The sequence below is a fragment of the Gorilla gorilla genome, chromosome 1 (assembly GCF_029281585.2).
Source record: "Gorilla gorilla gorilla isolate KB3781 chromosome 1, NHGRI_mGorGor1-v2.1_pri, whole genome shotgun sequence".
NCBI classification, from domain to species: Eukaryota; Metazoa; Chordata; class Mammalia; order Primates; family Hominidae; genus Gorilla; species Gorilla gorilla.
The window spans coordinates 45,746,905-45,765,107 of NC_073224.2; the positions used below are offsets into that span (position 1 = coordinate 45,746,905).

An 18,203-nucleotide genomic window follows, 5' to 3' on the forward strand; every position below is an offset into this window, starting at 1 on the left:
CTGGCTTGTAGGGTTTCTGCCGAGAGATACACTGTTAGTCTGATGGGCTTCCCTTTGAGGGTAACCCGACCTTTCTCTCTGGCTGCCCTTAACATTTTTTCCTTCATTTCAACTTTGGTGAATCTGACAATTATGTGTCTTGGAGTTGCTCTTCTTGAGGAGTATCTTTGTGGCGTTCTCTGTATTTCCTGAATCTGAACGTTGGCCTGCCTTGCTAGATTGGGGAAGTTCTCCTGGATAATATCCTGCAGAGTGTTTTCCAACTTGGTTCCATTCTCCCCATCACTTTCAGGTACACCAATCAGACGTAGATTTGGTCTTTTCACATAGTCCCATATTTCTTGGAGGCTTTGCTCATTTCTTTTTATTCTTTTTTCTCTAAACTTCCCTTCTCGCTTCATTTCATTCATTTCATCTTCCATCACTGATAACCTTTCTTCCAGTTGATCGCATTGGCTCCTGAGGCTTCTGCATTCTTCACGTAGTTCTTGAGCCTTGGTTTTCAGCTCCATCAGCTCCTTTAAGCACTTCTCTGTATTGGTTATTCTAGTTATACATTCTTCTAAATTTTTTTCAAAGTTTTCAACTTCTTTGCCTTTGGTTTGAATGTCCTCCCGTAGCTCAGAGTAATTTGATCGTCTGATGCCTTCTTCTGTCAGCTCGTCGAAGTCATTCTCCATCCAGCTTTGTTCCGTTACTGGTGAGGAACTGGGTTCCTTTGGAGGAGGAGAGGCGCTCTGCGTTTTAGAGTTTCCAGTTTTTCTGTTCTGTTTTTCCCCCATCTTTGTGGTTTTATCTACTTTTGGTCTTTGATGATGGTGATGTACAGATGGGTTTTTGGTGTGGATGTCCTTTCTGTTTGTTAGTTTTCCTTCTAACAGACAGGACCCTCAGCTGCAGGTCTGTTGGAATACCCTGCCGTGTGAGGTGTCAGTGTGCCCCTGCTGAGGGGTGCCTCCCAGTTAGGCTGCTCGGGGGTCAGGGGTCAGGGACCCACTGGAGGAGGCAGTCTGCCCGTTCTCAGATCTCCAGCTGCGTGCTGGGAGAACCACTGCTCTCTTCAAAGCTGTCAGAGAGGGACATTTAAGTCTGCAGAGGTTACTGCTGTCTTTTTGTTTGTCTGTGCCCTGCCCCCAGAGGTGGAGACTACAGAGGCAGGCAGGCCTCCTTGAGCTGTGGTGGGCTGCACATGGTTTTGTTGCAGGAAAGGAGTCCCGATCCAGACTCCAAGAGAGGGTTCTTGGGGAGGAGCCAAGATGGCCGAATAGGAACAGCTCCGGTCTACAGCCCCCAGTGTGAGCGACGCAGAAGACGGGTGATTTCTGCATTTCCATCTGAGGTACCGGGTTCATCTCACTAGGGAGTGCCAGACAGTGGGCGCAGGTCAGTGGGTGCGCACACCGTGCGCGAGCCAAAGCAGGGTGAGGCATTGCCTCACTTGGGAAGCACAAGGGGTCAAGGAGTTCCCTTTCCGAGTCAAAGAAAGGGGTGACGGACGCACCTGGAAAATCGGGTCACTCCCACCCAAATATTGCGCTTTTCGGACTGGCTTAAAAAACGGCGCACCATGAGAGTATATCCCGCACCTGGCTCGGAGGGTCGTACGCCCACGGGGTCTCGCTGATTGCTAGCACAGCAGTCTGAGATCAAACTGCAAGGCGGCAGCGAGGCTGGGGGAGGGGCGCCCGCCATTGCCCAGGCTTGCTTAGGTAAACAAAGCAGCCAGGAAGCTCAAACTGGGTGGAGCCCACCACAAACATACAGATTTCGCACTCAGCCTCCATTGACACCTGAGTGGGGTGCTTCTCCTTTTTACTGCCAGGTAGAGATAGGAATTCCAGCTCCTCGCTAAGCTTACATGGATACCTCTCTGGGTTGTGGGGGATGGAGGTGACCTCATGACTGCTGGGCAGTGGTGGAAATCCCAACTCTCCACTAGGCTTCCTCTGACCATCCCATTGAGGAGGGAAAGGGGCACCTCATTACTGTTGGTGGAGGTGGCATTGTGTGGAAGTCCATGCTCCTTACTGGGCCTTTTCTGGCTGGAATATCTCAGTAGGAGAGGAGATGGGAGATTGGGTGCTTCATTACAGCTTCAAGAAAGGGGAAATCTAGGCTTCCTAGTAGGCCCTGCTGGCTTAGCTGAGGCGGGGTGGGGGCACACAATTTTTCTGTGCTATGTGGTTATAGTAGAGTGGTTATTATCTAACAGCTTTCTGTCTTTTGAGGCTGCCCATTTTCCACTCCTTTTGGCTGGAAAGAATAGGCTTTTGTTGTTGTCGTTGTTTTTTTTTTTTTTTTTTTTTTTTTTTGTCTATACTCCTTGGAGTTTCCAGGTTGCTGGCTTCTTCAGCTCCAAGTCAGGAACACATGAGGCAAAAAGAAAACCCAGAGAGCTCACCACTGTGTCATTCCTAGCCGGTTTACTTTCTTTTCTCCACCTTTCAGAGTCATCTTATATTTGTTTTAGATATAATGACCAAGGCTTTTAGTTGCACTTAGAGGGAGGAATAGGGAAAAATATGTCTTCTCTGTCTTTCCAGAAATGGAAATCTGATTAGGTTCATTTATTTGCTGTATTCTTGTTGGGGTGATCAGACCCAATACCAGGTCGTGGGAGTAACGAAGTCCAGCAGAGTCAAAGGAATGAGAAAAGACAGTTTGAGAGAGAAAGTGAGTCCAGGGGGCCAATGCTAGTTATGGAGGCTGCAAAGGCCCTGAACTCTAGAAGCCCAGACTATTTATTGGTGATCAAACAAAGATACAGGTGGCAAGAATGTAGGGTTGAAAGGGGGCATTGCATTAAGCACATGATTTACAGCTGTGATGGTTTAGCATTTATATGGCCAATTCTAAGACACAATTGATCTAGGAGGCTGGGAGGGCTAGAAGCAAGGAGCTAGCAAGTCTAGACACATGCCAGAGGTCAGGAGAGATTTTATGCCCTGAGCGATGGATTCTGTTGAAGCCAGGAGGGGTTTTATGCCCCGGGCTTAGATTATGGTGCGTCAGGGTAGCCTTCCACCCTTTAACACAGAGCTTGGTGTTCCAAAGGCCATGAGGGGTTTTAGACCCTGGACCCTGGACATGTTCCAAGACTCTTTCACATTATGCAAGCTCTGCCTCAGCTTCTCTCAACACTCAGCTTTTCCCAACAATTCTTAAAGGCCAAACTTCTTTGTTGCTGAGGTCTCAGAATCCAAGCTTCCTTAATCACACTCATGTAATTTCCTTTTCATGGAGAGAGAAATTAAAATCTCAAGCATAGTAGGTAGGAGTGCATTGGTAAGAGGGGTGGAAAGTGTTCCTCTACCCAAAGATGCACACTGACGCTCTGGATTTCTAGCTTTCCTTTGCCCCCTTTTAAGGGCTGGTGTCAACCATAGGGGAAACAGGGGTATTCAACTAATCTTACCTCTACTAAAGGGTCTTCAACCTCTAGGGGTAACAAGAAGTTCCTATGACACAAGAGGGAGTTTTACCTAGAGATTTATAAGAACCTGCAAGTGGCACAGAGGAGCAGCTGGGAGTCCCTTCCAGCTTGGCTTGGTATGAGAAGGCACAGCTTGTTGCCTTTGACTAATGAGGATGAAACCCATTGGTGATTCTCTCCTGGAGCCAACCTTCTCTGGACTTCTTCCTGCACTAAGTCTGCTTCCTTAAAAGCCTGAGTTACTCAGGGAAATGTAACCGTGATGTGGAACAGCACGCGTTTTGAATCTAGTTAGATCTGTTTTGTGATCCTGTCACCATCTCTTGCTAGGTAGAACCTTAGAGTTCACTCATTCACTTAAAAACAGTCCTGTAGTGCCTACTTTGGACCAGCCAGCATGCTGGGCTCATGGAATGTAGTAGTTGGTACTCTTCCTTGCTGTTTTTTTTTTTCTTTTCTTTCTCGCCATCAGCAAGTCCGGCTGGCTATACTGCAGAAATATTAATATGTACAAAATTGGACTGCTTTTCTCTATCATCTCATCTTTTCCTCTGTTTATAACAAGTACCCTGATTCTGTTCTTCCCTCAATCCTTTGTCCCAACTCATTATCTACAAAGCAGCCAGGGTGATCTTTTAGAAACATGCATCAGATTATTATTCTTTTACCTAAAATCCTCTGGTTACACCCAGCCGTACATAGAATAAAATCTAACACCTCCCAATATTCCACTGGGTCCTGTGTGGTCTAGTTTCCGCTTTCCTTTCAGAGCTCATCTAGCATCTTCTCCCTCGCCTCCTCCCACTCATTGTGCTTCAGCCACATTGGACTTCTTTCTTTTCCTGATAATATCAAGCTTATTTCACCCTAGGCTTATTATGCCAGTTACGCCCTCTGCCTAGGATAATTTTTCCATACAAACTTAAATGGCTGGTTCTTTGTTGTCACTCAGGTTTCAATTCAAACACTTTCCCTCTCTTACTCAAGTCATATTTTATCAAATCACAGTGTTCTGCCTGCCCCAGTGTTATTTATTGGTTATCACAATTTGAAATGATTTTGATTTGTCTGCTAGACTGAGCTCCATGAGAGCAGGCATTATGCTGTTTCCTTCAATGCTGCATGTCCAGTGCCTAGAACAGTTCCGGGCACAGAGCAATAAATATATTTAAACGTTTTAAAATTGATACATAATTATATATGTTTATGGAGTACACATGATATTTTGATATGTGTATGCAGTATGTAATGATGAAATTGGGGTAATTGAGGTCTCCATCACCTCAAACATTTTTCATTTCTTTGTGCTAGAAACATTTAAGATCCTCTCTTCTAGTTATTTTGAAATATATAGTAAATTATTATTCACTCTACTGTGCTATAGAACACTTATTCCTCCTATCAAATACTAATTTTAAAAAACGATTTTTTAAAATTGATAATTATGTATCAATTAAAAACGTTTAAATATATTTATTGCTCTGTGCCCGGAACTGTTCTAGGCACTGGACATGCAGCATTGAAGGAAACAGCATAATGCCTGCTCTCATGGAGCTCAGTCTAGCAGACAAATCAAAATCATTTCAAATTGTGATGCACATTAGATGTACATGTTTTGGGTGTACATGTGATAGGATGATAAATTTATATAATCAAATCAGGGTAGTTGGGATATCCATCACCTTAAATACTTACCTGTTTTTTTACTCTAGCTGAAATTTTGTATCAATTAACCAACCCTTCCCTATCACATTCTCTTCCTGTACCATTCTCAGCCTCTGGTAACCACTATTCTACTCTCTACTTCTAGGAGGTCAGCTTTTTTAGCTCTCATATATGAACCGAACATGTGGTATTTGTCCTTCTGTGCCTGGCTTATTTCATTTAACATAATATCCTCCAGGGTTATCCACAGAGCTGCAAATGACAGGATTTCATTCTTTTTTTATGGCCAAATAATATTCTATTGGGTACATATATCCATTAATATTTTGTTTTTCCATTCATCTGTCAATGGACACTTAGGTTGATTCTATATCTTGGCTACTGTGAATAATGCTGCAATAAACATGGGAGTGCCAATAGCTCTTTCTTTTCCTTTGGATATATACCCACCAATGGGATTGCTGAATCATATCGTAGTTCTATTTTTATTCAAGGAACCTCAATATGTTTTGCATAACTGCTATATTAATTTACATCCCCAACAAAAGTATGTAATAATTCCCCTTCATCTGGATCCTCACCAGCATTATTTATTTATTTATTTATTTATTTATTTATTTTTTCTGAGACAGAGTCTAGCTCTGTCGCCCAGGCTGGAGTGCAGTGGCATGATCTTGGCTCACTACAACCTCTGCCTCCCGGGTTCAAGTGTTTCTCCTGCCTCAGCCTCCTGAGTAGCTGGGATTACAGGTATCCACCACCATGCCTGGCTAATTTTGTATTTTTAGTAGAGATGGGGTTTTACCATGTTGGCCAGGCTGGTCTCAAACTCTTGACCTCAGGTGATCCACCCTCCTTGGCCTCCCAAAGTACTGGTATTACAGGTGTGAGCCACCATGCCTGGCCATCAGCATTTTTTTTTTTGTCTTTTTGATAATAGCCATTTAACTGGGATGAGATTACATTTCATTGCATTTTGATTTGCATTTTCCTGATGATTAGTAATGATGAGCATTTTTTCATATCCCTGTTAGCCATTTGTTTGTATGTGTTCATTTGATAAATAGCTATTCAGATTACTTCCTCATTTTTAAATCACATTATTCAATTTTTGCTGTTGAGTTGAATTCCTTGTATATTCTAGATATTAATCCCTTGTCAGATGAATAGTTTGCAGATATTTTCTCCCATTCTGTAGGTTGTCTCTTCATTCTGTTGATTGTTTACTTTGCTGTGCAGAAGCTTTTCAGCTTGATATAATCCTATTTGGCTATTTTTGCCTTGGTTGCCTGTACTTTTGAGGTTTACCTTAAAAATCTTTGCCCAGTCCAACATCTGGAGAGTTTCCCCGAAGTTTCATTGTAGCGATTCTATAGTTTGAAGTCTTGGATTTAAATTTTTAATCCATTCAATTTGATTTTTGAATATGAGAAGAGATAGGGGTCTAATTTCATTCTTCTGCATATGGATATCCAGTTTTCCCAGCACCATTTGTTGAAGAGACTGTTCTATTCTCAATGTATATTCTTGGTGCCTTTGTTGAAAATGAGTTCATTGTAGATACATGGATTTATTTCTGGGTTCTCTGTTCTGTTTCATTGGTCTATGTGTCTGTTTTTATGCAACTACCCTGTTGTTTTGGTTACTATAACTCTGTAGTATAATTTGAAGTCAGGTAATGTGATTCCTCTAGTTTTGTTCTTTTTGCTCAGGATAGCTTTTGCTATTCTGGGTCTTCTGTGATTCCATATAAATTTTAGGATTAATTTTTTCTATTTCTGTGAAGATTGTCATTGGTATTTTAATAGGGATTGCATTGAATCTGTAGATTGCTTTGGGTAATTGGACATTGTAATAATATTAATTCTCCTAATCCATGAATACTTTTCCATTTTTTGTGTCCTCTTCAATTTCTTGTCTCAGTGTTTTATAGCTTTATTTGTAGAGATTTTTCTTCTCTTTGGTTAGATTTATTCCTAGACATTTAATTTTTTTTGTAGCTATTGATAATGGAATTGCTCCTTTGATTTCATTTTCAGATTGTTTGCTATTGGTGTATGGAAATGCTACTGACTTTTGTATGTTGATTTTTGTATCCTGCAACTTTAGTGAATTTATCAGTTCTAACAGGCTGTGTGTGTGTGTGTGTGTGTAGTCTATGTTTCTCTAAATATATGATTATATCTGCAAACAGGGACAGTTTGACTTCCTCCTTTTCAATTTGGATGCCCTTTATTTCTTTCTCTTGCCTAATTGTTCTGTCTGGGACTTTCAGTGCTATGTTGAATAACAGTGGTGAAAATGGGCATTCTTGTCTCGTTCCAGATCTTAAAGGCAAGGCTGTCAACTTTTTCCTTTTCAGTATGATGTTAGCTGTGGGCTTATCATGTAAGGTCTTTTTTATTTTTAATATTTTTTATTTCCATAGGTTATTGAGGAACAGGTGGGTGTTTGGTTATATGAATAAGTTCTTTAGTGGTGATTTGTGAGTTTTTGGTGCACTCATCACCCAAGCAGTATACACTGAACCCAATTTTGTAGTCTTTTATCCCTCACCCCCTTCCCACCCTTTCCTCCTGAGTCCCCAAAGTCTGTTGTGTCATTCTTATGCCTTTGCATCCCCATAGCTTAGCCCCCACTCATGAGTGAGGACATACAATGTTTGGTTTTCCATTTCTGAGTTACTTCACTTAGAATCATAGTCTCCAGTCTCATGCAGGTTGCTGCAAATGTAAGGCATTTGAGTACCTTTCTTCTATACCTAATTTGTTGAGTTTTTTTTTGTCAAGAAAGGATATCGAATTTTATCAAATGCTTTTTCTGCATCTATTGAGATAATCATTTTTTTTCCCTACTGCTGATGTGATGCATCATGTTTGTTAATTTGCAAGTGTTGAGTCATTCTTGCATCTCTGGATAAATTCCAGTTGATTATAGAGTATACCTTTTTTTTGATGTTCTGTTGGATTCAGTTTGCTAGTGTTTTGTTGAGGATTTTGTATGTAGGCTCATCAGGAATGTTGGCCTGTAGTTTTCTTTTTTTGTTTTGCCTTTGTCTAGTTTTGGTATCAGGGTAATGCTGGACTCATAGATTGAGTTTGGAAGAATGCCCTCCCCTTCAATTTTTAAAAATAGTTTGAGAATAACTGGTACTAGTTCTTCTTTAAAACTTTGGTAAAATTCAGCTTTGAAGCCATCTGGTCCTGGGCTTTTCTTTGTTGGGAGATTTTTTTTTTATTACTGATTCAATTAATCTTATTTCTTGTTATTGGTCTGTTAGAGTTTTCTATTTCTTCCTGTTTCAATCTTGGTAGGTTGTATGTGTCCAGGAATTTATCCATTTCCTCTAGGTTTTCCAGTTTGTTGGCATATGATTATTCATAATAGCTTCTAATGATCCTTTGTATTTGTGTGGTATTTCTTGTAATATTTCCTTTTTCATCTTGAATTTTATTGGGAGTTTCTTTTTCTTAGTTAAAGGTTTGGGGTTTTTTTTAAATTATGTTTTTAAAAACCCAGCTTGTCATTTCATTGCTCTTTTGTATTTTTTGTCTCAATTTTATTTATTTTGACTCTTATTTTATTATTTCTTTCCTTCTTCTAATTTTGGATTTGGTTTGTTCTTGCTTTTCTAGTTCGTTGAGGTGCATTGTTAGGTTGTTTATTTAAAATCTTTTTACTTCTTTGATGTAGGCATTTATTGCTGTAATTTTCCCTCTTAGTATTTCTTGTGCTGTATCCCATAGGTTTTTGTTATGTTATGTTTTCATTTTCATTTGTTTCAAGACATTTTAAAATTTCCTTCTTAATTTCTCTATTGACCCACTGGTCATTCACGAGCACATTTAATTTCCAAGTATTCATAAAGTTTCCCAAGTTCCACATGTTTTGATTTCTAGTGTACTTCCACTGTGGTCAGGAAAGATTCTTGATATGAATTTGATTTTTAAAAATTTGTTAACACTTGTTTTGTCATCTCACATATAGTCTATCCTGGAGAATGTTCCATGTGCTGATGAGAAGAATGTGTATTCTGCAGCTGTTGGATGAAATCAGAGCAATTAATATTTATTGAATAAAAAGTTGCTTAATCTTTTTGAGCCCCAGTTTCTAACTTATGGAATAATAATTGGCTAATAGAACAAAGGTGTATTTAGAATTGAGCCAATAATAATTGGTTAATAGAACAAAGGTGTATTTAGAATTACACAAAGGTGTAATAGAATATATGTGTGTAAAGTGCTTAGTACAACACTTGGCTCACAGCCAAATAGTAGTTTGTAATTGTTTCTTTATGACTATTTCTATTATAATGTTCACTTTCATTCTCCCATACTCGTTTCATACCTGTTATTGTACCTGATGATTTATCCAGAGTATTGTGACCATTTGTCAATCACTGATGCTGACTGGTTAGATACTTGCAATTAAATCCTAACTTAGTTCTCTCTTGGTCATGTTTTTCTGTACAGGTCCTACAGCTGGGCTCAGACATCCTTCCCCAGTACAAGCAAGAGGCACCAAAGACTCCCCCTCACATCATCTTACATTATTGTGTTTTTAAGACCACGTGGGATTGGATCATCTTGATCTTGACCTTCTATACAGCCATCTTGGTCCCTTATAATGTCTCCTTCAAAACCAGGCAGAATAATGTGGCCTGGCTGGTTGTTGATAGCATCGTGGATGTTATCTTTTTGGTGGACATTGTGCTCAATTTTCATACCACCTTTGTTGGACCAGCAGGGGAGGTGATTTCTGACCCCAAACTTATCCGCATGAACTACCTGAAGACGTGGTTTGTGATTGACCTTCTGTCCTGTTTGCCATATGATGTCATCAACGCTTTTGAGAACGTGGATGAGGTTAGTGCCTTTATGGGTGATCCAGGGAAGATTGGTTTTGCTGATCAGATTCCACCACCACTGGAGGGGAGAGAGAGTCAGGTACATCCCTCAAATCTCAGACCTTGTTGTCATGTCTTTAAAACTGAGTTAAATGTGGGTGGTCAACAGAAGAATAATTAAATGGGTGGGAAATAGCATGACTGATGTCCAGAACAGAGGGAGCATGCTTGATAGATACCCTTGCCTGCTGTTCCCATCCTTTGGCGGTTTGGAGGCCCTGCATGACAGTGAATGGGTGTGGAAGAGACCAAAGGCTTACTCCTACTCCACGTGGAATGTAAGCCACTGGTTCAGGAATGGTGGGCCTGCAGCAGCAGGCATGCATGGCCACTGCACTGGCAAGTCTTCTATTGAGTATGTAGTTGCTGAATATCTACCTATTGATTATTCTAGTTATGCAGACTTTTCTTTTATCTGCTGCTGACTTTTGGCTATTTCATAGCCAATTAACTCCTGGTAACAGGAATACCATTTTCCTGAAAGTTTGCTTTTCCTTTTTTCTGTTAAATTTTGAGATGAGTTATTTCTTTGCTAAAATGAGTTTGGAGGCAACCATTTACTGAGGTAGTCAGGCACCAGCTTGTGGTTTTTGGATTATACTGCTGTTTTAGTCCATTTTGTGTTGCTATAGAGAAATACCTGAGGCAGGGTAACTTACAAAGAAAAGTCAAAATTCTGTTGGCTGGAAGATTTAGGACCAGGTCACTCATGGTGGAAGGTGAAGGGGGGAGCCAGCTTGTCCAGAGATCAGATGGTGAGAGAGGAAGGGAGAGACAGGAAGAGGAGGTGCCAGGTTTTTTGTAACAACTTGCTTTCGTGGGAACTAATGGAGTGAGAATCCACTCACCACCCCACTTCCCCCAGAGAGGACATTAATATATTTAAGAGGGATCCACCCCCCATGACCCAAACACCTCCCATTAGGCCCTATTTCCAACACTGGGACTCAAATTTCAACATGAGGTTTGGAGGAGACAAACATTCAAACTATAGCAACTGTTTTCAATTGTTAGTCCTGCAGGCAATGGATGAAATTAAAGGAAGCTAAATTCTCTGTAGATGTGTTGGAATTAGGAAATGCTCTAAGTCATTTTCTGAATGAGTGCCTTGGACATGTGGTAGCAGGAAGGGCCACGGGACTGATCAAGGTGATTTTCTTTGAAACAGTGAGGATGTCAAATCATTGCAAAGAAAAATGTCAGATTCTTATCTAGTTTGTGTTCTATGGGAATTGTCCTTCCGTTTTCTTACTCCTAGTTGACATTCCAGATGGATTAAGATAAGGCAGTTCATTTGGCAAGTCTCCAGCCTTGTTCAGCTGGGCCCTCATTGCTTCAGATTACAGAGGCTCCCAAGGTCTCAGTCTAGCTGGGTTGTGTGGGTAATCTAGGAAGCCAAGTTGAGGCTCAAGACACATTTCAGAACTAAACGGCTCATAGGACTCAGGCTTGAGAACATTGAAAGGAACAGCTTGCTCCCTGCCGGGATATCAAGACCTGGCCAGTGACTCCATGTTTTACTGGTGGCATAATGATGCCTTTCTGCCTTCAGATCAGTACCAGCGGTTGGTGGGACAGCAGCCTTTTCTCTGGGAAAACAGAACTACTACCACTTCTCTTTCCAGTGAAGGGTAGCTCTTCCTACAAAATGCTGCCAATGTAGAGCTGGAAGGAGAGAATTTGGATGTTCAGATGCTCTAAATTCAGAACAACCCATGCTTGTATCTGTGTGGTGGGTTTTAAAATACTTTAAAATCCCAAAGACTAATTCTCTGGGGTAGCTTGTATGAATTTTGTAGGGGGATGAAATGAGTCAAGACTGATCATTTACAAGAGCAGAATCATACCTAACATGAACGTTGGGGTTCTTAAATGAGAATTTTTTAAAAAAATTTTTAAATTTTTTTTTTTTTTTTTTGAGACAGAGTCTTGCTCTGTCACCCAGGCTGGAATGTCGTGGTGTGATCTCAGCTCACCACAACCTCTGCCTCCCAGGTTCAGGCAATTCTCCTGCCTCAGCCTCCCAAGTAGCTGGGATTATAGGCACGTGCCACTGTGCCCGGCTAATTTTTGTATTTTTAGTAGAGACGGGGTTTCACCATGTTGGCCAGTCTGGTCTTGAACTCCTGACCTCAAGTGATCTGCCCGCCTCGGCCTCCTAAAGAGCTGGGATTACAGGTGTGAGCCACCACTCCTGGCCCACAAATGAGAATTTTAGTACATGTTGGGAATCATACTTTTCTCTGTGAGCACATTTTTAGAAAATTTTTTCTTAGGAAAATATCATTTTGGCTTAGGTAATTCAAATAAATTATCTGAATCTAAAAGAGCTTCTTAAACACATATGGAAAGTGAAATTTAGCTTAAGAAACACACTGGTTTTTAAAATAAACCATTTTCTATTTAGAGTAATGGACTGAAATTTTGCAGATAAATAGAACAGTTCTCCAGCTTCCACAGATTCTTATTAAAAATTGGCAAAACTATAAACACATATGTAAAATGTGTCAGTTACCTGGTAGGTTAACAGAGCAGAGTTCTTCTCCCCTAGGAAAGAGTTCCAAACCAACTGTATATGTTGGGTTGGAACTCCTTCCAAACCAACTGTATGTGTTGGGTTGGAACTCCTTCCAAACAAACTGTATATGTTGGGTTGGAACTCCTTCCAAACCAACTGTATATGTTGGGTTGGAACTCCTTTGCCATTATTTATAAATACTCCTGATGGTGGTTTCTGATTTATAGATTCATGAAATAGATTGGTTAATAGGAAAAATGTTAGTTATCTGTAGCTTTCTCATTGGTAAAGGGCTTAGAATCAAAGCTCTTACTATCACCTGTTGGTCATAAATAATAGTACAAATATTAAGGGCTACAGCTATTGTTTCCTTCTGTAAGACATAATTTTATATTTGGTAATTTCTTTTAAAGCTTTGGCTAACACCTCAAATAATGCCCTTTCATAACAACTCTGGTGGTTGGAGGGAGATCAGTGTGAGGAATGGGAAGATTTGGCTTTTAGTTCTCTTGGTATCACCTGTTAAAACAGCTGGGATCCTTGTGCATATCATTTAGCCTTTCTGGATCATGGTTTTCCTATCTACATCTTGGGGATAATACTACTATACCTGCCTGAAGGCATAGCATTTGGGTGGTGGATTATTTGAGTTTCCTGCCAGCTCCAAGAGCTAAAGTCTGGTGAATGCTAAATCTCATCTGCATTGGTCTCACCTCCAGAAGCTTACTGTAAGAACAAGAGTCCTAGCACCGTGACCTGTTTCTTGTAATTGGGGTGGGAGGAAAACAAGGTGGGGGGTGGGAACACTTAGCAGGTAATACGTAGACCCACTTGAGGTCACAGCCTGACAGGACCATGGAGGTCTTACAGTTCAACCTTCTTAATACACAAGTAAGAAAAAAGACAGGGTAAATGACTCACTCAAGATGGAATAACATATCATATAATCACAGTAATAATGGGTTCCCTTCTGACTCTTCTCTATTCCTAATAGCAACAGATTTTTATAAAATAGGAGCAAAACACTTAATGAAGGACAGTTGAGTCAAAACTGACCAGGAAGTTTCTGATGTGTGTGGCTCACTCCTTGGCTTGGCTGAATGTGGTGGAGAAGTTGGACACGGGGTCTGGTGGAGGTAGATGGAGGTGGGCAGCTACATTTGCCCCAAGGCATCTGTGTTGGGGATGACATGGGCAGTTAAAGATGCTTGCCAAGGGACAGACCCAGCAGTTTCCCAGGCATAGTCCTTTAGTGAAACGACACCATTAAATTAGTGGGAATGAATGGTTGATGTTTGTTACAGGATGTTGGAGAGCCCATGAAGGGCACCCCATCTTTTGAACCCAGATCAGGCTGAGGGAAAACCCCCTGGGTTGGAGAATTCTGATTAATGGCTTAGTGGCTTCCTATTCACCATATGCTGTCTTCTCACGTGTGATCTGTTGTGGAGTTACGAATCTAAGATTACAGCTCCCTGTGCTCTAGGTTCTTTCTCTGGGGGAGTGTGCAGAGAAACAAATTATTGACTCATTTCTCATAAAAAATACATGTGGAGCTAGCTGAATCATCTTTGGTGTTCTCAAAATTATGCCAGTGGACTTGTGTGCCAGTGGAGACCACCAAAGAAGGATGTGAGCTGTGTTGGCTTTGCCATCTGTGTGTATGTGTGCAGTGGGGGTGGGGAGTTCTTGAAGTGAAAAGATTGGAGCCACCCAAAGCCTGGGTCAAAAAAGAACTGGGGTAAATTGTTAAAGCCTGCAATTATGAATTCAGCCCTGTGGATATAGCCCATCTCCATATTTAAGCCGCACAAGTGATCCCTTTGGCTAAACTTGTTTCACTTATGTAGATGGGCTACATTTGCGTCATTCTCCGGTCTGTTGGTAATAATCTGTTTCGGAGGCCGTTTGAGAATATGTTTGCACATTAGTTAAAATGTTTGGAGGACAAAAGGTCTGGAAACAGAGCGAACTAAAGCTTAGAATGGGTATGTCAAAGCAGAAGCCAAATAAGTCTCTTTCAAGTGCTGAGTGGATTGTTGGGCTGGTGTGCTTCGTGTGTTAAAGATTGAATTATTACTGACAAAACAGATTCACTCTCCCGAGGAAACTTATTGCTTACTGCTATTGAAGTGTGGAAATGCAAAGGGGAAAAGGGGGCTGTTATCTCCCAGGTGACAATGCTGGTGCCCTGGAGCCTGAAGGTGGCCAAGAGCTTTTTTCTATCCCTGGTTCTGTAACCTCAGACAGCAGCACAACCAGCTAGTGCCAGTGATGCAGCTGACACTTGCCAAGAGCTCACACTCATGGGAGATACTTACCTTCTAGCAGAACAGGAGCAAAATGTGCCAATGAAAAGATGACCGCATGACAAGTTTTCCTTTATCTTGTGATTTTAACTTTCCAAAACACTCACACAGATCACCTTTATCCTAATTCTGTGCGGCAGTGAAGAAGCTGCACTGAACTGGGAGGACGGCAATTTGTTACCCAAGAGGGACTTTGTCACCCAGCTTTGCAACCTTGTGAAAGTAACTTCATCGCCCTCAACTTGGTTTGCCTCACCTGTGTGATGAGCCCATCCCAGCTCTAACCTTCTGTGGCTTGATAGCAGGTATTATCCCGGTTTTGCAGATGAAAGGGACAGTTTGTCCTTTTGCCTGATGGCAGCTATTTTGAGGTAGTGAAACTGGACTCTAGTCTCCTGACTCCTGGGCTTGTGCTTTCTCCTGCAGGTCATGCTGTCTCTTCAGAGAATCTGGAAGCTGAGGGAACCAAGCTATGCATTTCAGTCCCTGGGGCCCTTTCTCCGAATCATTCCCTGGCATGGCTCCTGCTGTTCCCTTCATTTTCGTGGACCTTTCTCACAGCTGAGGGGTGAGAGGTTTGAGTGGTCAGCCTGTGTGGCCCTAACCTGAGGTCACTGGTGCAGGTGTGTGGGGATGGATGGTGAGGGTGGAGGTCAGCACTGACTCCAAGTTGTCATTGCCTACCCTGCTTATCTCTCCTGGGTGAATGGCCTCACCTCTAGGTTCTTCTAGGCTCACTATTCCCTGCTCTTCCAGGCTTTCCTTATCACTGATGCTGAAAGCAAGTTGGACCAACGTTCATTACTTATCCTGTTAACTTATGGCTGTCAGTCCTTACCTGTGGTTCTTTTTAGGTAGATGGCTAGCATTTCAGTTTTCACACAGGTGACTCCTCTTGCTGTCCAGCTGGAAGCAGGTGGGAAGCTGTCAGGTGAAAGTCATGAGATGACCAGGGCTTTTCTTCCCCTTTGAGTTCTAACAATACTGTATAGGCAGTCCTTGTAGCTCATAATAGCAATTTGGTTTTTTAAAATTAGTAGACTTTATTTTTTAGAGCTGTTTTAGTTTATAGAAAAATGCAGTGGGATGTACAGAGACCACCTTCCTCTCCCCTCCTCGCACACGGTTTCCTCTCTATTAACATTTTGCATTACTGTGGTATACTTGTCATCATTGATGAGCCAATATTAATACATTATTGTTAGCCAAAGTTCATATAGCATATAGCCTATAGTTTACACGAGGGTTCATTCTTTGGATTATATATTCTATGGGTTTGGACAAGTGTGTAATGATGCATATCAACCATTACAGTATCATATAGAGAAGTTTCAGTGCCTTAAACATCCCCTGTGCTCCACGTATTCATCCCCCTACCCCAATTCCTAGCAACCACTGATCTCTTTATAGTTTTGCATTTTCAGAATGTCGTAACATAGGAATCACACAGCCTGTAGTCTCTCAGATTGGTTTCTTTCACTTAGCAACATGCATATAGGGTTCTTCCATTCTTTTCATGATAACTTTTTTAAAATTGCAGAATAATATCCTATTGTATGGATGTACCATGATTTATTTAGCAATAGCAATTAAAAATCATCACTCTATAGCACTGGTGATTTCAATTCTGATCAGCACAGGTCTTGTTCTGGGATTTCCTTCTGCTGTGGGTTTGATTGGAGGGTGGAGAGGAGGTGAGACCCCAGGATGCAAGCTGGCCAGTCTTACCAGCCTGTGGTAGCACCTGGGTAAAAGCAACATTTCTCACAAGTCATTATGTCTGATAGTAAAATGGACAGAAAAACTAAGTCGTACCATAGTGTCCTCATATTTCATTCTTTTTTCCTTGGCATTTCTATCTTTCATGTTTGTGCTGAGTATTTCTTCTATCCAATTATTTTGGAAAAAAGAGGACAAAATCAGACACACAGTAGTTTTCACTCCTGTGTCTTGTTAGCAGCAGGAAGTGCTGCGGATGAGTGCATTTCTCTTTTGATGAGTGTGACTTGCCAGTAGTGGCCAGGGGCTGAGTCTGTTTTCAGTGATGTTTGTGATGCTGCCGCTGCCTCCATGCTAGAAACATTGTCTAGAACTTTTCCTTTGATTTATTTTATCAGTCTTCCTCCTGACTTGTGCTCACAGTGAGTGAAGGATTGTGGAGGAGACATGCCTCTTGTTAAAGCAGAGGCTTCACATGGAAGACTGGACTGTAGGTGCTGTGCCCTGCACAGGCACCCGAGTCATGATCCTACCTGGGGTGTGTACGTGTGGGAGCTGGGGAGTGGCTAGGGGAGCATTTCTAACAGCAGGAAGTCGATCCTGCCTGGCTTCCAGGAAGCAGTGATTAACCGTGAAACTGTGATTCTAGAGTTAAAAAAAATGTAAAACCTAAAAACAAATCGCTGTGAGGCAATGCAAGAGTTCAACCATTGTAGAAGATTCCTCATGGCAATTCCTCAAGGATCTAGAACCAGAAATACCATTTGACCCAGCAATCCCATTACTGGGTATATTTAGAGCTGTTTTAGTTTATAGAAAAATGCAGTGGGATGTACAGAGACCACCCTCCCCTCCCAAAGGAGGTATGTATACCCAAAGGAGGTATGTAGGATGATGTATACCCAAAGGATTATACGTCATTCTACTATAAAGACACAGGCACACATATGTTTATTGCAGCACTGTTCACAATAGTAAAGACTTGGAACCAACCCAAATGCCCATCAATGATAGACTGGATAAAGAAAATGTGGCACATATACACCATGGAATACTATGCAGCCATAAAAAAGGATGAGTTCATGTCTTTTGCAGGGACATGGATGAAGCTGGAAACCATCATTCTCAGCAAACTAACACAGGAACGGAAAACCAAACACTGCATGTTCTCACTCATAAGTGGAGTTGAACAATGAAAACACATAGACACAGAGGGGAACATCACACACCAGGGCCTGTTGGGGGTTGTGGGGGTAGGGGAGGGATAGCATTAGGAGAAATACCTAATGTAGATGATGGGTTGATGGGTACAGCAAACCACTATGGCACGTGTATACCTATGTAACAAACCTGCATGTTCTGCATGTGTATCCCAGAGCTTAAAGTACGATTAAAAAAAAAGAGTTTAGCACTGGGGAGCAGAATACACTCACTCAGCTGCTGTGTCTGACTCCCCTCTGTTGACTCACCATCCTTCTCTCCCAGGATCCTCTCTGGCCAATCCAAGTTCTACTTCTCTTTTAGTTCCCCACCAACTTTTCTTGGTTCCTCTTTCAGGTTGGTCCTTCTTCAAAGAAATGTAATTGACTTAGATGGCAGGGGATAGGCATACAACTTCCCAAGGAGCCCTGGTCTTGTAGGGGCCACAGATAA

General features: G+C 41.6%; 1 protein-coding gene across 2 annotated transcripts in view; it reads left to right on the forward strand.

Annotated features, from left to right (window-relative positions):
• Window positions 1-18,203, forward strand: part of KCNH1 (potassium voltage-gated channel subfamily H member 1) — a 467,169-nt gene that overhangs the window by 108,653 nt on the left and 340,313 nt on the right. The window contains exon 6 of one of the 2 annotated variants that reach the window (XM_019030269.4): window positions 9,571-10,044. In XM_019030269.4, the coding sequence (XP_018885814.1) occupies window positions 9,571-10,044 (474 nt within the window). The remainder of the gene's footprint in view (window positions 1-9,570; window positions 10,045-18,203) is intronic. The other variant, XM_019030273.4, reaches the window with a different exon arrangement.